This window comes from Ornithodoros turicata, chromosome 8 (genome assembly GCF_037126465.1).
Source record: "Ornithodoros turicata isolate Travis chromosome 8, ASM3712646v1, whole genome shotgun sequence".
Classification (NCBI taxonomy): Eukaryota; Metazoa; Arthropoda; class Arachnida; order Ixodida; family Argasidae; genus Ornithodoros; species Ornithodoros turicata.
Window position 1 is genome coordinate 38,643,605 of NC_088208.1, and position 25,075 is coordinate 38,668,679.

A 25,075-nucleotide genomic window follows, 5' to 3' on the forward strand; every position below is an offset into this window, starting at 1 on the left:
TGTTTACAGCCCAAGCCAGAAAGGAGGAAAGGAATATCAGAAAGGAAGCACACGACACGACGATACGTGTGCTTTTCTTCTATCTCGCTTGGGCGGTAAACAGTTTTCAACGTGCTCCCCCGGCTAGACGGTGCTGCGCTTTCAATGTGGCAGCGTCCACGGGAAACGGTCTGCAGAACTAGGCCACAAAGTGATCAAAGTGTCCATACCGATGAACCTAGAGTCAAGTTTGGAAGTAGGAGAACAGGACAGAAGAAGTCGATGCTCATACTGAAGAACCTGGAAGGGCATCTAGAACGGTGCTGGCGTTTCTGTTCTATAAGGGCGTTTAGCAACCTCAATATTTTACAAGACACTAAGCATCACCGGGAAGAAAAAAGAGACACAATCACTTGACACATCTTCTTAGAATGATTGTGTTTTCACTGAGATATAAGGCAAGGCCACTGAAGGAGTGGCTGAAGCCCGTACCAGAGAACATAGAAGGTATCGCGAATACTGCTGCCCTTTCCCTTTTACAAGGATATTTTATCAACCTGTTCGCACAGGGCACCGCAGGTCACAAGGGAAGAAAAAGAACTAATTTTACATTATTTCTCAAACTATTTGGGCACCGCATTTCAAAATATAGTGTTAAACAACGAATGTGATTAATCTCCTACACTAAAGAACCTATAAATTGAGACCCCGGACACTGTTGTTTACTCGATACTTTTTTCAAGAGGTTTGAAGTGTTTACAGCCAAAGTGCGTCAGATGCGCACTGGATTTTTGTGAATAATTCGAGTTGTGTTCAGAATTAATTGGATCTAAATTAAGCATACACAGAACCAGAACTAACACGTAGACGCAAAATCAATGACAGCGACTGTAGGGCATCAAACAATAACGCAGTCTCGTTGCTTAAATCAGATGCTAGTTTACAATCCTGAGTAACATAACCTAAGATTGTGCTTACCTATATGGTCGATGTGCTTTTCATCCAGACATAACTGTAAAATGTTCTAATGTTGCGGATCCAAACGTAGTTCAGGAAAGTTTGGCGGCGTTGTTTCTTTGGCCAGCTGTCCTCTGTTATGGACGTTGCCGTGCACTGAGGTTTCAGCATATGTTGAAGAGCCTCGTTAACTCAGACCACTACGGTGAAGCTGAAGTTCACTCATTACCATTATTACTAGCAAAATGTCGCTATAGTAGAGCAAGCACCCGCTCGGTAGTACGAGTTCACAGTAGGGACTGCAGATAATCAGATCATTCTGCCCCGTCTGCCTGTTACTTGCCGAATGATACCATTGGTTCTTGCCGTGACGGTGAACTCAAGGTCATTGCTTCCGCGAAATGAAGCATCGCTGATATCTCCCAACCACACTCGTTCACCTGCAACACATGAACTTCGACTGCGATAACGGTTGCCCATAGCTTGTCACGCGGTTCTCTGGCACGGCGTTTTATCTCCTGTCGTCGGGCAGCTTTCAGTGATTTATCCAGACACCCCCACAGCACAGCCCCCAGATGTTTGGCAACACTCCCATTTTCAGCAGAGCAAGCGTTTGGGCTGGTTGGTTCATATTGGATTAAAAGCAATTAAAAAAACCCTGATTATTAGGTTGCAAGAAATTTTACATTGGGCAAACGCAGAGATGCGTCAACGTCAGGTTGCAGGAGCATGCCAGGCCGAGCTCCCAATATTCAGCTTTAAAAGATCACGTAAAAGATTGCGATGGTTGCAAAAAGCAGCCCCCAGATTATCGCGGAACGCAAATTCTTTTTCACGGGCACGGAAGAGGGAAGCTTCTTTATCAGGAGGCTAGATTCATTCGAGAGGAAGGGGATAATTGTGTTAGTATGGCATCCATTGATTTCACCAAGAAAATAGAAGAATTTATCAACGCACGAAACAACAGATAGGCAAGCAGATTTGGAAGAACTTGTTTCTGATGTATAGCGCTATCTTTTGGTCGCTTTTTGCGGGGTGAGAGGGGTGTCACTGGTTAGCTCGAAAAATAAACTTTACCCAAGCAGCACAATGTACTGAAAGTCGAGTGCAATAGGGGTGGACGGGTAGGTGGAAGACCTTGAACAGACTGTTGAAACTAAAGAACATTGATAAGACACATACCGTCCACCCCTATTGCACCCGACTTTCAGTACATTGTGCTGCTTGGGTACTTGGTTGCAGTTCAGTGCCGGTCCTTGTCCTTTTATCCTCGTCCTACCCAGCACTGGGGTTTTTTAAATGTTTTTACTCCCATTTTTCCCTGTACAATTGTTACAATGTAACTGCACACCCAATTTTTTGCATCCCCCTCCTCAAGTGGGCCTCTTTCGTTCGAAGCATTTAGGTGTAAGAAACATGCGAGATATGACCCCTACAGCTGAGTCCAACTTCTCTGAAATCCCGTTTGGGCTGTACGTCCAGGTTGACGCCGCATTATAGATCTATAGGGCCGGATCGTTACTCCGAATCTAACGTGACCTGTCAAAACAAAGAACCTGCCTTCACTCGACCGCCCGAGGAAAATTTAGGGAAACACTCAGCCAAGTGTCATCATCATCCCAAACTGTTCCAAATGTGTGTCCTGCGACACCTGTTGCGAGCTTCTCGACACAATGCACAACGTGTGTCTTCTTTGGCTACTAACGTCCATAGACGAATTCTCTGTATTCACATTTGATGATGACGCATTTCATCGCTAGCGGAAGTGAAGTCCACCGTTGGAAAGGGAGGCACGTCTAACTTTCTTAAATCCTCGCGAACTTCGACAAATTTTAATTTGTATAAAATTTTAAGCCCAGATCCCTGGACAAAGGGCTCCGAGGTTCTTTCCGTGAAAGGGCCTCTGTAGGACATCATTCAGCGTACAGTTCCCGTTCTGTCCAAGGTATTTGTCCCACAACACAGCAGATGCAATGGAATGAAGAGGGTGTATTCGATAGTTTCGGTTTGCTGACAATGTCTGCGTTTTTCCAGTGGGTCAATCTTGTGTATAATTGTGATCTAGTGAAAGCGCTTCCTATGTGAGCCACCTGAAGAGCTGGAGATCCTTTCAACGGAAGATTCAGTCCCTTCTTTTTCAGAATTTCCCTCTTGGTGCTCAGGGAGCTGGGTAAGCGAGCTACATAATTGAGAACAGAACGATAAGAAAAGATAGTGACGAAAGCAACTGATTTTTGTTGTCGTCAAGTCAGAGAGTGCTTTAAATACGGTACTCTAGAGACGTCTGTGCTTCTTGCTGTAGCTTACCCCTAGCTCTGTGCAATTGTGCTATATATCGCTGCAAACAAAAGCATGAAGCATGTTTGAAGCATACCATGGAGCGCGAACCAAATACGAGTGCGGGGCCAGGTAAGCGACAAAGAAAAACAGAATAAGATCGACGGCGACGGGATGAAGAGACTGAGGAACAACGTAAGCAAAAGAAGGGACCTAAGAAAATAATTAAAAGAGGAAAAGGAAACAAAATAAAAGAAGCAACAGAGAAAGAAGGAAGCAAAAGAAGGAACCAAAGAAAAGAAGCAAAAGTGAAAGGAGGAAGCAATAGAAGGAACCAAACGTTTATGCTAACGCATTTCCAAAGGATTCACCAATGGATCTTCCTTTATATATATATATATATATATATATATATATATAAAGAGGGGTGAAAAGCCATTAAAAAAATAAGTAAATGATGCTAGACGTGTTTGAAATTCAAACTTACAGATTAAAATGGCTTCTATGGCTGCACGTAGAGAAACAGATACTCATTGAACGATGCGACAGCACCAGAGGACACGTGTTTCGCCGTGTTTGCGGCTCGTCGGCCCTGGGTAGCTGCGCATCGTTCGGGATTGGCCCGGGATTTGCCAATCCCGAACGATGCGCAGCTACCCAGGGCCGACGAGCCGCAAACACGGCGAAACACGTGTCCTCTGGTGCTGCGCATCGTTCAATGAGGATCTATATATATATATATATAGTTACCTGAGAATGTGTTTTCTTTCGTGCACACGTTACACTAACACAATTTCAGTGACAACCCTGGGCCAGAACTGCAGTCACTCTAGCCAGAACGTAATCTGCTCAGATGTTGACTAGCTACAGTTCATAACTTTGGAGAGGTGCAAGCGAGATAACGGCACGTGAACAAGGTACAGTTCAGAAGTAAAACAACTATGATCCACTGGCAAGAGGACACTGGATGTCACCCACCTCCGCTCGAACTCGACTGAATCTTGAAGGGCTCTCTCTCTCTGTAAAGATCTCTGCCGACGCTGGCTTCAAGAAGTTGAGTCACCCCGTGAATAAAGTTCCGAAAATATGATAAGCCAATCGCCCTTGGGGCTGATACATGTTGCTAATTTTAATAGTTTTCGTGGTGTGCTTCCGAGCTACTGCCCGTTTCCGTTTCCTTCTCTCTTCGCCTCAGGATCGACGTATAGGTGGCGACACCGTCACCATTCTAGTGTGGATACCACGTGGGCCGATATTCGGCGTTGATGGTTCTTTCCCGTAATTCTTGTGTATATTCACTTTTGCCGCGATGGTACGATACTGTTCGGTTCCCCAGTGCCCCACCCACTGCACTGAACGCGCAATAACTGTGTAAAAGCACAGGAGGCGTCCACACTGTTGTAGTTCGCCGTTCTCTGTAGCGCGCCGACACCGGTCGATCTCGGAGCGAATCGCGACGTCTGCATTTTATCTTCTTTGATCAAGCGTCTGATAACCAAAGAGAAAAGGAGAGTACCCGAGCAGCGCAATGTACTGAAAGTCGAGTGCAATGGGGGTGAAGGGGTAGGTGTAAGGCCTTGTAAGGCCTTGTAGGTGTAAGGCACGTGGCCCGAAAACACGTAAGCCAGCGACGCCAAGCTTTTGGCATTGGTTTCCTGGCGATGTCTCGAACCCAGCGTCAACGCTTGGCGGCGCTGTGGTCTCTTGGTGTCACGCACTCGCTCGTGACGGTTAAGTGTGAGGACGCCTTTACATACATGCTCATAGTGTGATACGACGTAGGAGGAATGTTGGGAAGAAAACCAGAGACACGGAGAACAAGAATGGACAGCACCGACACTTTCTGAGTTGTGCTGTTTGTTTCTCCGTGCGTCTGGTTTTACCAGCTAGTCTTCTCTCTCCCTTCTGTATGAGGAATGCGTTTGTTTCCTTGTTTGTTTCTCCGTGTGTGCCCAAGCTGAGATCCCCGCCCCTTTTGGATACGATCCATCAACTAGACTGTGCTTATGTCATTTTATCTGTAAAAGCTGTTAAATGGTTCCTTTGGTCCAGTCGTTTTCTCTCCCCCACTCCGAACGACCTTTGGGTGCAAACATGTCATGTTCACGTCCTGGGCATACATAATGAAAAACACGCGCTGTGGCTTGTTTAAAACGTTTATTCTGTCATCGCACCGTACCACGTGGAATCAGAAGCGGGTTACGACGTCCCTTGTTGAGTCTGCGACAAATATCTTCGGCTTAATTTACAGCTAACGCAACTCAACGTTCTTTGTTCACGAATCTGCTATCGCGCTGCACATTCAACGCATCACATATTTATCAGTCAGTCCAATAGGAACAAAATCGAGCTGAACTTTCACGTTCACGCTTACGCAGTCTGAGCACTGTTTTCTGGATGACAAGAGTCCGGCATAATCACGTCTCGATGCCCGTGTCGCCCAACTGGGTCACAGCAAAAGCCGTGACTACGTCTTGGTCTGCGTCCTCTTGCCCGTATACGTCCACAACGGACATAGAGCGGACATTCACAACACACGAACGTAGAAAAGAGCAAGAACCATGAGGCTCGACAACGAAGACCAATAAGCTAAAAATAAAAGTCGTGTCTTGTGTAGCGCAAACCACCGAACTGGACGTACCTGTAGCCTCAATCGATGTCCCGGCCGGTTGGCTAAGGTTGGCTACGGTTGGTTATGGTGGGCTAGATAGAGGTTGGACGGGAGTATACCGTGTACCCCGTTGTCCATCCTTGTCTGCGACCATTGCATACCACACGCCGGCTACAATCGCCCAAGCTATTCATGCAAAAAACCTGGGAATAAGTTCTCGACCAGACGGGGCCCACGTAAAAAGGCACGACCGTTAAGTTTCTTTCGCACTATTTTCATCTTTCGTTAGAGTTTCTGAACAGACGGCTTTTGTTTTTCGCTTTATTTTGCTCATCTTGCCGAGACGTCTCCGCCAAATGGTTGTTCGAGCCCCACATCGCCAGCAAGGGGTAGGGTATCGCCCCATGGCGATGAAACTCTCCAATCACCGTCATCAAATAAAAGTAGTAGTGTCGTTTTGTTTGTTACGGGTAGGGCACCACCTGCGAGTGGCTATCTGGGCAAAGCAGTGTGCGTCCCTGGCTTGGTCTCGTCTCCTCGACCCTCAAGTCCACGACGACGTCCTTTCTCGCACCTTTCTTGAAAATGCTCGTCAGACGGAAGATGTTCTCTAAAGTCTAGTTCCACACTTCGTCTTCGGGTATGATGTCTCCGTTTCGGGAACACGTGTACTTTTTCGTGCAACCGTTGTTAGGGTTGCCGCTGTCACCCACCGACGAGACGTGCGTGGAGACAGACATACGCGTCATGGCCAAGCTGTGACATCGCCGACCGGAGAAGCCGCGCTGCAGGCGGTACCGGCCGTATGAGCGCTTCAGGAGGTACAGCACCTGCCGCAAGAGAAGGATAAGGTCCAGCGAACATACAGGTCAACATTTCAGTCTAAAGTACTGCAGCGTTCGATACGGTTGCACGTCCTGAATAAACGACCAGGACCAACCCGACAGTTGAGGCATATATAGCCAAAGCTCAGTGCCATAATAACAAATTTAACTCCTGTCCTATCTTTCTCCATTGCCGCGACAAGGTTATGTCCATACGTAGAACCCTTAAGTTGAGGGAACAGAAAGGTGGCACATACGAACACAAATATCAAACACACTTGAAGTTTACAAGGTTATCCAAGTCCCTATTCAGTCAGCACATTCACAAAAATAAGCGATTTGAAAGCAAGCACTTCACCACTATCTTCACCACTTCTTTGGCCACTATCAGTTAGCAAGATAGAGGAGCATTAAATATACTTGCCTCTCCGTTGAGGTAGCAAAATATGACCGCGACGAAGAAGCCCTGGAAAAGAAACCCCTCATTGATTTATCGTGTTGTCTCTGCAATGGATCTCTTTCTGGATCTCTATTGCTGGATCTCTGTTGCTGACTGATTAGATGCGTCACAGAATTAGTGAGCCCATCTCCCTTAACGTTTTAGACTACTATTCCCTACATCCTTATCGTATAACTGTATGTATTGTCATCAAGCAGGAGAGCTAACTATGGTGGTATAACTGTGTGTATTGGCATCGAGGCGGAAGACCAGTCACAAGGACTGGCTCCCATAACTCTAAAATTATGAATAAAAAAACGAATAAAAAACACCCAGTACAGTGCATGAAATTTGAAGTTGCAGTTTTCTCAACGTTCATATTTGCCAGCGTGTGAGGCTATACCGATGCGCCACTTGCCTCTTTAACATTAAAATTCTCTATTGCTGCTTGACTTCGCCCCGTAGCTAATCTTACGTCCCCATTTCAGTATTTCTCGTCCCCGCAAAATACAATATATGACCGCTTTGCATTCCAAAAAATGACCTCCGGCCGCCTTACCTGTAAGCCGTCCGAAGCCTTGCTTATGTACTGGTAAACTTCCCAAGGTCCACAGTTAGCTGGGCTGCGGTACACTGTCATCAGGAAATGCATCCCGAACAATGGAAACAGCACGAGCACCGCACGCACCGCTTTCCTGAAACGGTCCCCAGCATAGAAAATTTCATTGTACGTACACCGAAGTACACCTAGCTTCGGGAAAATTACGTAACTTTTATTTGGAAGAGGTTCATTTTAGTTAAAAAGGACAATGGCGATAAAATTATCGCTGCAACCTGCGAAGGAAGACTTGCCCTCATTACCAAGGGTTCCTTCTTGGAGTTCTAGGAACATGTTCGTGTAATTTGCAATGACTGTAGGGGTACACTCCCCCCCATTGTTCCCCCACTCCTTCCTGATGTCCTCTCTCCATCTGTCCACGTCTGTACGCCGCTCATGGCCCCAGTTGCTTCGCGGCGCTAAGACGGAATCAACAAACAAAAAAGTGGTGCACTTACCGAAACTGACTGGGCTCGTTCGCATGTGTGCTTCTGAGCTTGGTCACCAACACCCGAATTATGTTACACAGGAAGACAAAATTGGCCTATAAAAAAAAAAAACACGAACAGTGTGAACAATACGATTGCTGTGGACGACGCGGAACATACTTGAAGGGGGTAGCGCATGTTAACATACAAGGTATTTTTTAATCCTCTACCGGGTATCCAAACAGGTATCCAGTGGGAAAGGGCTGTAACTGATGTAACTGACGGACGACTAAATACCTAAAATCCATAATTAACAATTTAATTCGATGTTTGAATCCACCCCCATCTCTCTTAAATATCCTGGAACGAGTACGTACTTTGAGATATGAATCGCTAAATTTTGCTATGCAAATGAGCCGAAACGTAAACCACGCACTTCTCGAGCGCAAAAAGAGTGAAAGAGCGTTCGCGTCGGAGGGACATGTGTTCTGTTGCGATGGGGCTGATTTGAATATAGATGCTAATCTGATGACAAGATAGACCACTTTCCGGCCCAAATAAGCCGAAAGTTATGTCTTTTCTGGGCTCGAGAAGTGCGCAGTTCTGGTTTCGGCTCATTTGCATATCAAAGTTTGGCGATTTATATCCCAAAGTACGAGCTCCCTCCAGGATTTTTAAAAACGAGGGTGGATTCAAGTAACGATTGCCTCCAATTTTGCTGTCTCGCGTTTTCCGGAAAGCGTCTAATTAAACAGTTAATTCGTACATTTGGGGTAATTATGTGTCCGCAAATGGCATCACTGCTGCTCTCACAACCTATAAAAACTATGTAAACGATTTCTTTTTTTTTTTAATAACGTCATGTACATGTAAACGCAAATCGAAGCCCGCAACGCTGGTAAGGAACTCAAGAGGGAACATAGACACGGACGGACAGCACAGGACGAGCATTCGATTTCAACCGGTTTACTCTTACAAATTAGGAATTATATGAAAGAATTCTTCACATAGCAGCTGTATTGGTTGAAGGAGAATCGACTGTGCAGGATAACTAAGATCAAACCATATATACCTTCTGATAACAACGACGTCACCTAACTCGAACTTCGAAGACTGTAGTTTTTTCTCACAGGTATAAAGTGTACTTACAAAAAGGCAGAAGAGACCAGGGGCCAACGTAATCCAATTATAGCCTTCTATGTTGTCCATCCAGCAACTAAAGTGAATGATAAACGATATAATACCGCCGTATGAACATCAAAGGCACAGCGAAGCACAACGGAACAGTGCAGCGGCAACAGACACACGTCCAATAAATACACCTCGAAAGTGCGTAGTCACATAAAGGGTGTCCCAGAAAACGTGTCATTGAATTTTAATTTTAAAAAACTATGCCACATAGAATCGTGCGGTCAACGGCATTTGTTTTTACTAGGTTTTCGCCACCTCCTGATGTGCATGTCATGTAACCTAAGTTTAATTACGTAAATTTTTGCGAACTGAACTCGGAAATTTGCCAAGTAAAGGTCACTTTTTTACCCCACCAATGTGAGGAGCGTGCCGAATTTACTCAAATTAATGATAATTGACAGAGATATTGAGGAGTTATCGTATCGGAAAAAATAGCACAAAATCATGACGGAGCTCCCAGGGGATGGCGCGCGACGAATTTTGCAGCGCAATCGCTGTCAGTCCCGCGAAAGGAGGTAGAAAACCCAGCCCACACCGGCATGGTAGAGAGAGATCCGGCTTCGGCTGGAACCATACCTTCCATTTCCCAATTTCAGGAACTGTCACTTTTTCTTCTATCACTCTGTGACTGACAGCGAATGCGCTCAAACAGACAAGCGCGTTATACTCAAGTGCCCCGAGAAGCATGATGTTCTGCTGTTTTTCCCGATAGGATGGACCCTGAATATCACTGTCGATTATCATGAGTTTGAGTAAATTCGCCACGCTCTTGATGTTGGTGTGGTAAAGAAGTGACATAGTTACTTGGTAAATTTCCGAGTTCACTTCGCAAACCATTACATAATTAAACTTACGTTGCATGACATGCACATCAGGAGGTGGCAAAAACCAAGTAAGAACAAATGCCGCCGACCGCACGATTCTAGGTGGCGTAGTTTTTTTTTTTTTAATTAGAATTCAATGACACGTTTTCTGGGACACCCTGTATAGCGAATCACTGCAGCACAGGGAAACATGCAGCGTGGGTTTCCTTATTATTATTACAATTATTACTACTAATTCGTCCATTCGATTGATCAATTCGCCAGTCAGCTGAAGAGTCGAAAATCTGCGCACTTCAGATGATATGGGATCGAAATGGAATTAAGAATTAAAGGAAAGAGAAGTATAGTTCTGTCTCCAGTGTTCAAAGGATTCTGACCGAGAGGTGTCAACACAACTGCCTGTTAGCAGATGCATTGGATATATTGCATATCAACAACATTATTGGAGACAAACATGCAGTGGTGCAACACAGGTGGCGAACAAAGAACAAGCTCAGTTTCTGGATCATTCACAGCTACAAACACAGCTACCTCTCTCTCTCTCTCTCTCTCTCTCAAGCATATACCACACTCGGATCTCAGATCACAGGAAGCACCGCGAAGCACCTTTCCTTTTTTTCTTTCTTTTTTCTTTTTTTTTTTTTTTTTTGCGGGCTTTATTTCTAGGCCGGCAGGAAAAAGAAGCCACACAAGGCGTACCTTGTTGGTGTCTCTCAAGACGCTCAAAAATATTTTGCAATTGATACTTCGGCCATTATAAACCATAATAAATCAATTAATTTTCTTGGTTGATAAATTCGTTAGATATAATAAAAAAGGTACTGGCGGCTAATAATACACGTCTGTGGACAACATTCACTTTCGCGCGCTCGCTCCGTTTTTTTTTCGAGACCTTGGTGCACGCCAGTAGGAACACCTTACATATCGACACATTCACTTCGTAATCATGCTTGCGACACTGTTGCTATTATCATTTTGCGGCATTCATACGTTCTGTGTGCAAAGCAGGCCTCAATGCCAGAGTGGGTGGAACTTATTTTAAACAGCCTTACCTAGACTGCTCTCTGAAAAGAAGAAGAAAGACAACCTTGTGGTTATTATGTGAACTTGAAAAAAAAAAAAAAACATCAGAAACGTTAAGACACATAGCATTAACATGTCACAACTCACAGTTTCTGTCATCGAACACTCGTGGCGTTATAGCAGATAAAATATCGGGGAATGCGTTGGAGGTGTTCGGTAATTGATCTAGCTAAGAATTAAATAAACGTACAATGCGTGCGCATAAATGCTATACGTTCATATTAGAACGATAAAATCACATCGACAACGAGACCAGGCCGAGGCACATATGGACGACTCAAACGTATACTTAAGCCTTCAACGCCCAGAAATTAACGAATTCAACTAACTCAGGGAAGCGGGCCAGGAATTGAACCTATGGGTCTTCTTGTCAGATCAGAAGACCCAGGTTCGATACCTTGCGTCAGCACGTTTTCCCCGAGTTACTTGAATACAATAAAATCGCGTTTTGTCAAAAATGTTACTAGCGGGGAATATATTGTACCACCAGGGATTACATTCGCGATTTGCCACGTATGATTTTGTGCATTGCTTAGGCAAGAACAGACCGTTTGTTGTCTGCAACTGTTGCGGTGAATCACCTCATTTCATCGTCATTCATGTAGTTGTTGTTGTTGTTTGTTGTCTTCGAACAACATTCGCAAAATCAATAGAACTCTATTAGAAATTGAAAGAAATTTACTCACGAATGACCGACGCGAAGAACTCTAAGCACGGAACTGATTGATACAAATATGGCAGGGCACCCTGGAACGAATAACGGAGATAATGGCCACTCCGTAAATACATACCCGGTGGATCCTTCAAAAGTTGATACTGTGAACTGGCAATGTAAAGTAGGACTGCAAGTCGAAAACAGAACTCGTACCCCAGCCGGTGACGTAGAATACAAGGAGTGATTTTTGCTCGGCGAAAGCAGAAGCAATGAGCTTGTGCAGGTAGAAGCCTTCGCAGAACATCCACGCATACTGGCACAGGCGAAAGTACCTCGAAAGGGTGTACAACGCTTTGCACAGGTCCTAGGAAGATGTAATTAAAACAGACATCGTATAAACCAATGAACACCTACAGCTGCATGCTTTACGATGATGGATTTTTATGTCACCGGTCTGAGAAAGAAGGAACATGCGTCAATGAGAATTGTCGAGTAATTGTAAAAAGACGCGGAAGTGGTCGTGGGTAATGTAATGTAATGTAATGTAATTGCGGAATAAGTGGAGCAAAGCCGGATTGGCGACAAAATACGCTTTGAAAGTGATGTTACGTACAGGATTCTGGTTTACGCGAATGTCCTTCTCTTCACTGACATGATCCAGAATGAAAAGGGAGTCGACGAGGATGACGCTTATGTCATAAAGGACCATGGCCACGCAGAAGTTCTTGTGCAGGGAGATGCGGTGCACCTGGAGTTGCCTGTACATACATGGTTCCCGCGCATGATACGCACATAGAAGAAAACACAGAGGAATAATTATGCACGATATTGGTCTCTCTCCACCCAGTCATCATCGTTAAAACAAAGTTATTGTTCCATTTTCTCTGCCTCGTACTTGGCGGGATACAAATCCTTGAATAAACTTCGGCGGCGAGTTCGGACGTAAGGGGAGCCTGGGCCATTCCTATTGGTCCTCGAGAGCACGTGACCTCTACCACTGCCGCCGCACAGGCGGAGTTCTCTGCTGTAATGTCGCAGCGAGTTGAGTTTCGGTTTCGGTATTCCCGGTGCCGGTTTCATCTAAACAACTCGGCGCTTTTTTTCATTTACTCAGCGTGACTTTGGGCGAGATGTCACAACCACTTTAAATTAGAAGGACGCAGAAATGATAATGCTGGTAAGGAACCCTGAAAGAATATTTCTTTCGCTGTCGAGAATTTCTGTCTAGGGTGGGTTAGGAATGTGATGCTAAATGCAGCACACAAACCTCGCAGCGGCGTAATTTTTTGTGATTTATGTTAATGTAAAGATACCGTTACGGTTGAACACTTGTTCACTTGAACACAAAGCTGTCTTACTTACTTGTAGATGGAGAAGATGATGATGGCTGGAACGAGGACGACCACCGATAGGGAATGGAGAACGATAGAAAACACTGTCATGGATCGATGATACTGGAACAGATTACATGCAATTTTGTTATGTCATAACGCACATCCCATTTTATGAATTACGATAAGGCAGATAAAAAAAACAGCTGCTGCCAACAAAGGCAGGTTCCCAATATAAAAGAGGACGGATAAATCGGTAAGAGTGGTCTCTGTGCCTTCCGCAAAATAAATTGAAATGTATCTAATGGGAAGATTGCGCTCAACCCAAGCCAGACCAAACACCATTCAGTCGGTGCAAGTGGGTAGGAACCTATTTTTACCCAAAGAAGCATTCAGGTACGAGATACAACATATAGGCAACAGTAACAATTATGGTTAGCAACAAAATAAAATAATTTAACATTTGATACACCGGAAAGTAATTTTATTGGTTCGTTCAACCAGAAATGAGTATAGTAGCCACAGGGAGAATATTACGTCTAGGGAACCACAGTCGTAGAAGGTGTACTCCTTCTCGTACTCTTGGCTGTAGTACCAAGTTCCATTGTCCCAACAGATTTTCTTTGACATTTCTGAAAGAAGAAAAAAAAAGAAAAAGATATTACCTGAAATCAATGATAAAACACTACATGAACACTTTCCGATATTTATGCACCTGTTCGATTCTGTCTCTAAACTCATGTCTCAGAAAGTAGTACTTACAGTGAGTACAGTTAGTATGGGTGAGTACGTACAGGTTTGTGTGGTGCCAGTGTGGGCCACTTTCATTTTTCTACCTAACTAATTTAGTTATTTGAACTTTTTCAGCGCAGATGTAATTTCTTATGCGCATGCTCAAAGCGGACACGAATCAGGAGGCGCCGAAGAGCGCTCTCTGCTTACGCAACAGATGGCGCTTTACGCGACCGATCCCGATCATCGCGGAACGCATATCTCTCCCAAATTGATTATAACTCGTTGGAACAATTGCAAGATAGTTTTCGTGGTTTTAGGCTATGCACGTGGGGTTGTTGCAGCGGGCGACAAAGCTAGTTCGCTGATCATCCGCTAGGATGTGATAAGGGAAGACTTTCGAACATTTCAGTTAATCAACGTCGCATGACTTGTACATCGACGGAAATTTTAGCAAGAACAGCGTTTTTGTAACATGCACCAGAAGAATATGAGTCAGGATTCAAAATAGTGCACGAAGCTTACTGATGCATTGTGGCCTCTCCGTTATGTAGTAGGCGTGGAAGGGGCAAGGTTTCTGGACAGTTTTTCCTGCTGGAGTGTCTCTGTAGCAGGTCCAGCCGTCCCACGTCGCCGGACAGTGAAGTCCTTCTACAAAAACAAAGACATTTATAATCAGTGCTCACAATGCGAAGTACCGCTTCATTTATACATCCTTGCGTATTCCCGTATCCCGAGAGCTTACGAATCAGGAGGAACAAACACGTTTTTGTAACAGATCCTGCAACAAACATTTTGCCCCCATGATGCACGTTGGAGTCAGCGACTTCGGAAATGGCGTTTCATGCACTGCAGTAGTGATTGCGTCTTGTATGTTCTGCACTTCAAAGCTCTACGGAATAATTCTAACTAAGAGAAGTAAACTAGTGAAAAATGAAATAGAGCGATTCTAAATTCTACAGTGAAAATTCTTTAAGCTCGCGCTGTGTTACCCAGGTTTATGAACCCACAGAGCCTTCCGTCAGGTGCCCCCCACTGGGGAAGCCACCCCCGGCGACTGCTCCCCCTCGCTCCCCCTTTCCACCCCAGAATATTCCTATCGTCGGCGCCCACTGGATTTCATCTGCAACCCGCCATAACAGTTTTCTATAAAGCGAGGAATACGCCCACCTCGTAGGCTGTCACTGAAGGATCTGCTAATTACCTCCTTATTGAGCGCCCATCCTCATTACCTCATAATTATGCGCAGCTTCCAGTTACATCAGCGTGTGCGGTACACGTAATCGATTCATTGTCTTGTTCAACTTGTTAGGTTTGAAGAAACTCAATTTGGCCACCTTTCCGGAACTATGGAACAGAGTGGAACCATTGGATGGCTTCTCTCGGACAGGCCTTTGAAAAGGACCCAAGCATTTGCATGATCAGGATTTAAGTGCGAAGTACAGTGAACCACAGTCCTTAATTTGTGAAGCAACGACTCTGCTATGACGCGGTAATTCGTAGAAGACCCTGGCCTTACGTCACGAGACAACTATGTTCAAGAACAAAGCCAGGGGTTAATCTTGCCGACATGGGGTCCCATAACGTGCAATGATCCCGGGTTTAAGGACCATCGCGGAGGACGACGTGCCTAAGCAATGTCACATACTGCAACCGATCCCGCAACCCAGTAGGCCCACCGGTCATGAACCTCACAAAGTGCTCCGCCAAGGGCGGTGAGCAGGGACGCCTGCAGACAGGATAGCAAAGGAGAAAGGACCGTAGCTCGTGTCCCATGCTGCCTTAACAACAGTGCTGACATCTGTCCGAAAAGTTTACCCGAAAACTCAGGGAAAACCTGAAAGAGCCGGTTATGGGGTTTTATTTATTTTTATTTTATTCATTTTGTTTACAACTGCAAACGCAGGTGTGAGGGAAAAGCCACACGTTGTGGCTTGACGAGACCCTTCCCTAGTTCATCAGCAGGACACGGTTACAACGCATGCATGTAGACATACAGCTGACAAGGAGTAAGGCATGGTACACCAATCTGGTCCGCATGAAATGGTCCGCATTTGCATCAGAGTGCACAGCGCATGCGCGGCTCTCCGCCTGGCTGAAAAAAAAAAAACGGCACCGTTGCTACTCTAATGCTACTGTATACCGTTTCCTCGTTCTTGAAATCTTTCCACCAATGAGTGAGGCTATGCTTGCGAGGTTTCCGCACCAAAAGCGTAGGGAAAAGACCCAGGAACGATTTCAGCCAGTAGCAGATGACATCCGAGAGGGCGCCACATCTCACGCAAAAAGGACCTTTTGCGTGAGATGTGGCGCCCTCTTGAGTGTCGTCTGCTACTGGCTGAGAACATATGCACGTGAGGTGCTGCGGTTTCGTTTTCGTGTCTTTCGTTCCAGCGTACATGTGTTTGGTTTTTGAGCATCCATTTTAGGTTTTGAGCCCTGTTTCAGCTGCTTCCTATTTGTACGAAGCTCGAGTGAGCGTTTGAGAACCAGCAAAGGAAGGACCTTGATTTCAGAACTATTTATAATGGACATGCGCGTACGTATTCAATAATGTAGGCAGTTGATGTGCTACTAGCTGTGTCCCATACTTAGTTCATGCACGCTGAACGTGACAACTCAGAGTGCGGTTCAGGAAGGTTGGTAGTGGGGGCAATGAAGAAGAATGTGCTCCAGATCCTCAAGAGCACCACAGTGGCAGCAGGTGGGAGAGTCAACTTGTCTCAAGCGGTAACGCCACTGAGCTGTAAATGCCACATCGAGTCGCATTCGGTGGGTTAAATCTCGGGGAATATCCTGCTACACAGCCACAAGATATTCCGTAGCAGACGACACGAAAACGCGCTGACGATGTCGTCTGCTAAACGCGCAGTACGCCACGCCCGATATTCTGCACCGTGGGAATGCTCACATAACACGGGACGGAACATCGTCTCTGTAAGCAGTGTTTTTGCTTTTTCTTCCGCTAGAATATTCCGTGAGGATGTCCCTCGTGTGAATACACGGTAAGGCCCACCTTGTGGATGTCACACGGGATAGCTCAAGTACTTCTCCGCAGCGTCAAAAAGCGCCCATCTCTCCTCGGCGCCACCTATGGCATGATGCGCTAATAGCGCCATTACCGCAGGGCGCTAATTTTAACGCACGCGAGGACACCCGAAAAGCCGGCTGTGCACGGAACGTTTCCACCTCACCGGTGTTTATGCGTTCGAGCGTTGGAGTCAACAGGTCTGCCCGAGACAACGCGCTAATGGTTGCGCGTTCCAGGCCGGGAATTGCAGTCTTCGCGTGGAAGCCTGCCAGAAATAGTGCGGCGTTCCGCGGTATAGCAATGCGGGAGCGGCGCTGTAAATTTCAATATCTGCTGAACGCGACGGCAAATAACTAAGTTGAGTTTAGCACAGAAATAGACAGACGACACTAATAGCCGTATTCTTCCTCCGCCTTCAGGGATACCAAAAGCCAAGTGTGCTTCAAGGGCCTCCTTCCTTATTGCTTCGAACACGCTACTGTCACCGTCCTCTCTCAACCTAATGACGCACTTCACAAGCTCCGCAACAATGCCGCCACAGTCTCCTCTATTTGAAGTACGATCGGGACACTCAGTGGCTGTTGGAGGGTGGTCCAGCGCGTCCTTGAGTGGAAGGAACGGCAAGGGAGTACCCCTCGAAATACACGACGCTCAAGGGATCCCTGGGGACGGAGCAAGAACACGGCGGAGAAGCGTACAACATCGTAGACCAATGACATAAGGCGGTAGTGAGAAGAAAGCGGGGAAGGGGGGACTTGAAACCCAATCATGTTCACCAGAGGTCGCTCGCCTTGTTGCACGTTTGACAGTGCGTCTGGGAAGGTGCGAATGGTCATTGGTTTCAACGATCATTGAAGACTGCCCGTGTGACAGGGGTATAAGGTAACTTGAGTTACGGATTATCAGACGCTAGACGGCGTTACAACAGAACATTTTACAGCAGCGCATCTGCTGGCAGACGATAGCAAGCCGGAAACTGGCTGAAACTGGCTTACGGCACACTGGCAAACTGGCTGACTGGATAGCGGTGACGATTGAACCTCCTGCTTTGTATATAGTCACTCTTCGCGACAGGGCCGGCTTTAAGAATTATGCTTATCAGAGACGTTATTGAATTGCGTCGTCACAAGGAGACCCAGGAGCTCTCAATAACTCCTAAGATTTGCACCTGCACTTAATTATGCATTCCTCTCACTCGGCGTACTGAAACAAACGTTCGTCCTTCACATCACAGATAGGGGAAGCCCGCAGTCTGCGTGAGGGAACCTCAGAAACTGCTGTATTGTTTTCAATGTGCATGTTTACACGCAAAATAAAAGTTGTACACACACGGTAACAATGACGCACACTCAAACACCAAGAAGTAGAAAAAATCAATTAAATTACAGTGTCATCTATTTGCTCGTTGTTTGTTGCCAATTATTCACTCTGTCAATGTTGCTCAAATCTGCAGCTAGAAATCTATATATGGTGAGATACGAACACCATACAATGCAGTAACATGCATATTAAGCACTAAAAGCAGTTGATTAGATTAAAACAAATTATGTAAGTAAATTCAGCTGATTATAGTAATTAATTTATCTACTCTGTTACTGGTAATATCTAACTGTCATAACTGTGCCGGAGATATCCGATGGTACACAATAAAGGTAATTAACACCAAAACGACGGACGATCTTGCCTTGTGGAGGGTTTAGCTGGTCTTCGAGCATCTCTTTACAGCACTCCCTAGCGGCACTACAGCAAGACTCCCATCGTTCAGCATAGATGAGGCTCCTGAAGCTTTCGTGCACCAAAGCATCACTCTGGTTTGTGTAGGGCACGAAGCACTGCGAAGTGTCGTTGCTCTTACAGCTGGTCCCATAGCTGCAGAGCCGACCGGGCCAGCAGTACCTGTCATCCCATACAAGCGCATAAATGTATTTCAGGCAGGCACTTTTGTAAGTCATACGGCACGGAATGCTAATATAGGTAGCGCCACAGGAAACGGTTCCGGACCCGGCGGATGCGAAGGTAATCTCCCTGTGTCCCTACTGCTCGTATGTCGGGCAGGACCACGACTGTTAGTTGTTGGCATGAAATTCTGGATACGAAGTCGTGTGCTTTGGGTGTTGTTGGGTGTGGATCACTAACGCCTTATTGCGTCAAATTTAATTAGGGCAACTCACGTGAGCCGGGAGCCGTTCTTGAAGGCGAGGTTGGCCATGTAGTTGTAACACCTAGCACAGGTGATTTGGTTGAATACATCTGGGTTAATGTAGAACTGGTTTTCCATGCGGCAGGTGCCCGATTTCTTTTCCTTGAGAGAGCTCCTCGCTGCTGACCCTAGCACCTGCTTCAAGAATAATTATGTGGAGGTTCATCATGATTTGTTATAATACCATACTCTAGGTTCTAGGCAATCTCCCTCATTTTGGAAGTTACGTCTCTACCAATGTGGCACCGTGCTTGGTTGCCGACTGGTGCATCCAAGCAAAAGAGTGATTTAATTGGGTTCATTAGCCGTTATCCTGAAGTCAGTTTCCAAACGGAAAATGCTACCACTACACCACCCTAGCTTGCTTCTCATTGACACACCATGCTCAGATGCCTCCCAAGCTCCGTTGAACCCCCGCTGGTGCCTTTTCATCAGGTGTCATTCTTTAATCGAAACATGCAGTCAGGCATTGTGTGGTTGTTGTTTTTTTTGTTGTTCGTCCACTGTTTCATTCTCTTTAACCACCAGCATGTGTTGTGTATTTTCTTAACATTTCAAGATTTCGATGCTGAAGACGATGATGTAACTATCGCTCGCAGTGCGCTCTTGAACAGTGCACCAGAATCACGAAAATCGTCTTCGAAAAAAGTAAAATCACTTCCGCCATGAACGACGGCCTACCAGACAGCTTAGAGGACGTTTACAGCGATCACTTTGACGAACACCTGCTCCTGCAAGCCAGAACCGGTAGGCTTCGACTACGCGGGTCCTGGCCCACTGTTCGGGAAGAACGTCGTCATTCAATTACCGCGGAGGATGTTGACCTATCGCACGGCCCGGAAGACTCTTGCAGTCATCACCTTCCCGGTAATGTGTCTAGACAATCCAGATTCACCTCCGGGCAACCAGGGCAACACCGACGTCGCTTAACTTCTGTCGAAGACGACGGCCAATCCGAAGGCACGGAAGCGACTGTAAGACGGCATCTGGCCGACTCGTCACGTTTACAAGCCAGCACGAACAAAGTTCGAGCCTCCACTTGTCCAACAGAGGTTCCGAAGTTTAGGTACGCGAGCGGCTTGTTAGACTACATTTGCCTTCCGACTGATGTCCAGGAAACCATAACAGATGCAGACTTGAGCCTTACTGTATGGGCCAACTGCGCCTGTTTCCTCATTGGAACGTATCCACAAGAAGCCATGGACGTAAATAACTGCGTCGATCTATCGGCTTTCCTTCCAACAGCACGTGGAAGCAACGCTTCGAATGCCTTCTCCCAAATTGCGGTTCGCGGTTTCATTTTCCTCATGCACTGCGGGAAGCCATTAAGCGACGCAAATGTGGCGTTCACCCAGAAAAGGTGGGAGGCAGCCACCGTAAATAGTTTTGACACAAAGTGTTCGCCAGGTGTGGTCCTGGAACTTACCAAGCTGTTCCTGTCCCGGTACGCAGACTTGCTAAGTGTTCCTGTACGACACGCCTTCTGTAGGGCTGTGGTCGAACACTATTTCAAGTCCACTGAACCAGATCTTATGGATCAGATTATGGTGGTTTATACGTCGTACGGTATGACGATGATCAACTTGGCGCGGAATTTTCTAACTGCAAGAATGACAGCAGCTCATCTGCTGAAGCAGGTCATTGACGAAGCACTGGAGTTCGTAGTGACATACCAGGAGTACAAGATGAAGTACAAAGGAATGTTGAAGTTCGCCTATGTTATTGGGCTTGACATCAACAAACTGAATCCCAAGAAGTACCCATTACTCATGGAAGCAACTAGGTGGTGGGCGATAAAGCGAAACCTTTTACCAAATGACGCTAGCCTTGTCTTCAACGGAGTGCCCCTGTCGGAACCTCAGGAGCGAGTCAAACACTTGATAAGCTTAGAAATGTCAGGTAATCAGACGCTGGTTCAGTACTTGCAGAATCTGAAGGGCATCACGTTGAGTCAAAGGCTGCCGGATTTAATCCTGCAAAGACCGACGCACAATAGGCGATACGCTAGTAAGGATTCCGAAGGGTTTGTCAAGGACTGTACGGAAGGTGGTCAGTTCCCTAGTGGAGCGTTGACCGAGGCGTGTTCGAGCAAGAGTTGTAACAAGAGAGCAGTCAGCCCTGGTACCACTTCCGCTCAAAAGCAAATGAGAACCAAGTCCAAACAGGTAAAGTGTACTGGAGGTGCAAGTGCAATGGCACAAACGACACCTTTCATGTTGCTCCCGGATGATCTCAACAACCGCTCTAAGGCCTCTGTTTCAGAAGCCTCGCCTCCTGCTCCGGTTGGAAAGCAGAGTCGTGCCGACATCCTCATGTCCATGACGGCCGAAGAAAAGGACAAACTGGATCCGGCATACCTGGTATTCCACGCAGTGCTGGCCTTGTCCGAAGTAACACAGGTCGCTGTGGACAAGCTCGATAACATAGCGGGGGCGATGGGGGGTCTGAGGAAAGACGTAGCGGATGTCTTGCACGACAGACGGACAGAGATTCCTCGTCAGCAGACTTGTGACCTTCAGAAGGAGCAATCGTCCAACGCCGGCCTACCCTCCATTTAAGCAAAAATGCTCGTATAGGCGCTCAGACATTACTGACAAACGGCAGTTAGCAATGCAGTACATTTTATGCAATCGCATAGTCGGAACATGGGCGCGTGACAGCATGCCATTAGCCACTGTACGTGAATGGTTTTGCCCAAGCTTATGTGAACACTAGACATAGCCATTCGCATGCGAATGTATTTTCGAACGAAGTTACGTATCTTGATGTCAACTCCATTTGTTGAGATGATAGGTAGAATAAAATTGGTCCATTCGACAGTCTTGTCATATCTATCAACAATTTCCTCTACTCTTTGCTGAATATGGAAGTACGTGGTATTAGTATTCATGTATGCTAAAACGAAAATCGTTAAACTTACAAGGCCGATGAAACACAGTGCAGTCGAAACGTGACACCAAAGCATGCCTCTTCCAAGCCAGTCGCACTTCACACTGTCGGGCTTCGTCTTGGCTTTCGCTCAGGCATTGTTACTTCTGAAATGCGAACAAATTAAATTCAACGGAAAAAAGAAAATGCGGAGTGACAGTAAAGCTTCATAAGAGTCCAAAAATTGTATGGCAACCACGCAACTGTAGTCGTCCACCAAAATGATTCAAATTATAGGAACTACGGCACCAGGTGGCCGCTATGTAAAGATGCACATGCACATGCAAAGTAAACGAGGTGGCAAGTAGGATTATGTCTCTGTGTGGTCTATTTTCTATGTTTCTAGTGTCCGGGTTCTGCTGTTATGAAAGCACATGCTATTCTGAGGACGCAGGTGCTACAGTTCACTATGAAATCGTTTTAAGAACTGTTATTGAAGACCTTGATGTTGTTGCACAATGCTGGTTTTAGCAGCCGACGATACCCTAACAACATCGAATATCCTCTGGATGTACGAATAACGTCCTAACGGATTCGTACGTCCGAGGGATATTCTGAGGACATCCAGCGGACGTATTGCGGACGTAGCGGATTTGCATCGTCTGTGTAGCGACGATGCAAATGCAGACTACTACACAGAACGCCATACCATTGGTAATGAGCGCGAGAAGGTCTCTCGACGACACCTTCATTACTCGAAGCGCGAAATCGAAGTCGGAGTGAGGCCTAGCCACTTCTTAGATGCCTTGCAGTGCAAATCCGTTGGGAAATTCCCGATCTCGAAATGCATGTTCTCGGAACAAGGAAAAGCAAGGAGAATATACTCGATTGCTTCATGAGATTATATGCCGTGTTTAAAAACATGACATCGCTACTTAACCACTGAAACTCATTGGTTTTCGATGTCTGTCCAACGCGTCTTCGCGAACGAAAGCCACGTGCTAGCGCCCGTTAGGCTTAGCAGGGCGGACACGCCGGAACAGCACGTTGGTTAGTTTATTATTAGGTTAATCCAAGTTCGGTGTTTGCATTTTTATGTCCAGGTTAGTCTGTAAGTCCACCGTTGGCAGTTTCCCGCACGCGACTATAGTCAGGTGACATTTCGATCACTTGATTTCGAGGTATACACCCGATTTAACAACATTCCATCAATGAAAGCGCTCCACCTGTCTCGAAGCTTTCATTCGTCGTTTCCATTCGATTCGTCGCTATCCTAAAATTCCAGAGGCATCACGGACAGCGCGTAAAGGGCTCCTCTACCGCCTTCTGTGTATTTTACTTTAAGACGAGCAAAGAAAGTGCAAGATATTAAAGAACCAGCGCTCTCAAGCACTGCGCCTGGGCTCCACATTACGAATTCTAGACCCAAAGGGTTCACCAAGCGAGCATCCGGTGAGGCGTGATTTGTGGTGAGGACGTCGGTCGAATAGTAACGACGCAAGCTCAAAGACTCCGAAATCGTTCCATTCCACCTGATTTTTATATGAGCGGCGCTCAAACTACTGGCTGCATTTAGAGAAGGACTAGACGCCGAAGGAATTGATGCTTTGGATGTTGTATGTGCATGGGACGCTCATCAGAAGCTGAAGTTCTCCGAATGAACTGACGATGATGAAACCAGGGTGCCAGCGTTTTTACCGATTAGATTTTAATGTTGCAAGTGCTGGCGAAAGCGTCGAGTACGAACAATGTTGTTAACGCAAGATATATTAACTTAGAAGAGCCCTAAGTTGGGCCTGTTGGACTACGACTAAAAAAATCCCTAGCGGTGAAAAACACGGACAAGAAGAGAGAGACAGAGGGGCACGATGGACTACTAACAGTATTTTGTTGCTTATTTCAATTCTGTTAATTGCCAGTCCAGTGTGTTTGTGTCTCTCTCTTCTGTCCGTGTGCTTTACCGCTCTTGCTTGTCTCTTCTTTCTTTCTTCTTTTTTTGTCAGTCATATATTTACTGTTGAATTTATAAATGCTGAAGCGTTTTTCGTACTTTTCGAGAGCTAGAGAGAGAGACAGCAAACGAGAAACGGTTGACTAAATCTGAGGGTAACTCTCTGTCGTCTTCATTACGTTAAGGGTGAGCAGTCTCTCGGTTGCTTCAACAGGCAGTCGCAGACAATTTCTGGCTACTTTTCTGGCTACCAGTGGCTGCTCATGCGGCTCGTCCTCATAGCTATACGGCCACCGAAAACACGTCGTTTAAGCGACTTGGTTTACTCTAGGTAGTGTTGCACGTTCCCAGGGACATATAGGCACGCACCTCGTGGTTTTTGCAGAAATATGGCGTAAAAAACGTTACCGTTACACGTAACTTACCAAGCAATCTCTCAGAGGCACGTCTGTAGAGGAGGCGAAACATGCCAGCAAGTCTGTCTTGACCTTCGTGAGTCCGTCATTCTGTGACGCTTCATCTCTGCTTTCATGCAGCTATGAATGACAAAGAAAAAACTTGATCACAGAGAATGCGAGATTAAGTGAGGGAGAAAGGCAAGCAACACTGAAAATCAGTCACTGGTACCTGAGTTGCAAATAGGACTTAAATATATAACCATTTACACCGGTAACAAATCTCTGAAAAGAGGCCGCCAGCAATTGCGGTCCTACTGCGTTAAGTATAGCATCGCGGGGCACGTTTGTTATGTTCGATAATTGCGTTTGAGAATTTGAATTGTCAGTTGTAGCGTTATGCAACAACTCGGAGAAGTCCGGTTTCATATCCCTTTTCATTCGCCTTTTTCATTCCATTTACTCCTACCTACAACATGAACATGTCACACGAAAAAATGATATGAGCAACTACGTATCTACTTTATTGTTTATGTGTCATGGCTTATCGATTCGCATGTTCGCGAGTTCTTCGCAAGCGAGAATAGTAACACGTAATTCCACTAGCTGTTAGCCAGCAGAAGTAGCCAGGACAGCAAAACAGATTAGGTTGGAATGGGTTGGATTGAGTAGCAGATGCGTAATTGAATAGACATACGGCT

At 46.0% G+C, this 25,075-nt stretch overlaps 1 protein-coding gene across 5 annotated transcripts in view; it reads right to left on the minus strand.

Annotated features, from left to right (window-relative positions):
* Positions 1–5,353: 5,353 nt before the first annotated feature.
* The window catches only part of LOC135367267 (calcitonin gene-related peptide type 1 receptor-like), a 59,464-nt gene continuing 39,742 nt past the window's right edge, over positions 5,354–25,075 (minus strand). For 4 of the 5 annotated variants that reach the window (XM_064600449.1, XM_064600452.1, XM_064600451.1 and 1 more), the window contains 15 exons: positions 24,405–24,515; positions 22,081–22,195; positions 19,132–19,298; positions 18,645–18,856; positions 14,455–14,580; positions 13,735–13,829; positions 13,229–13,320; positions 12,480–12,624; positions 12,080–12,230; positions 11,898–11,958; positions 9,263–9,329; positions 8,144–8,229; positions 7,647–7,782; positions 7,073–7,114; positions 5,354–6,654 (listed from right to left, as the gene is read on the minus strand). In XM_064600449.1, the coding sequence (XP_064456519.1) occupies positions 6,442–6,654; positions 7,073–7,114; positions 7,647–7,782; positions 8,144–8,229; positions 9,263–9,329; positions 11,898–11,958; positions 12,080–12,230; positions 12,480–12,624; positions 13,229–13,320; positions 13,735–13,829; positions 14,455–14,580; positions 18,645–18,856; positions 19,132–19,298; positions 22,081–22,125 (1,638 nt within the window). In that variant the 5' untranslated portion in view covers positions 22,126–22,195; positions 24,405–24,515 and the 3' untranslated portion in view covers positions 5,354–6,441. The remainder of the gene's footprint in view (positions 6,655–7,072; positions 7,115–7,646; positions 7,783–8,143; positions 8,230–9,262; positions 9,330–11,897; positions 11,959–12,079; positions 12,231–12,479; positions 12,625–13,228; positions 13,321–13,734; positions 13,830–14,454; positions 14,581–18,644; positions 18,857–19,131; positions 19,299–22,080; positions 22,196–24,404; positions 24,516–25,075) is intronic. The other variant, XM_064600453.1, reaches the window with a different exon arrangement.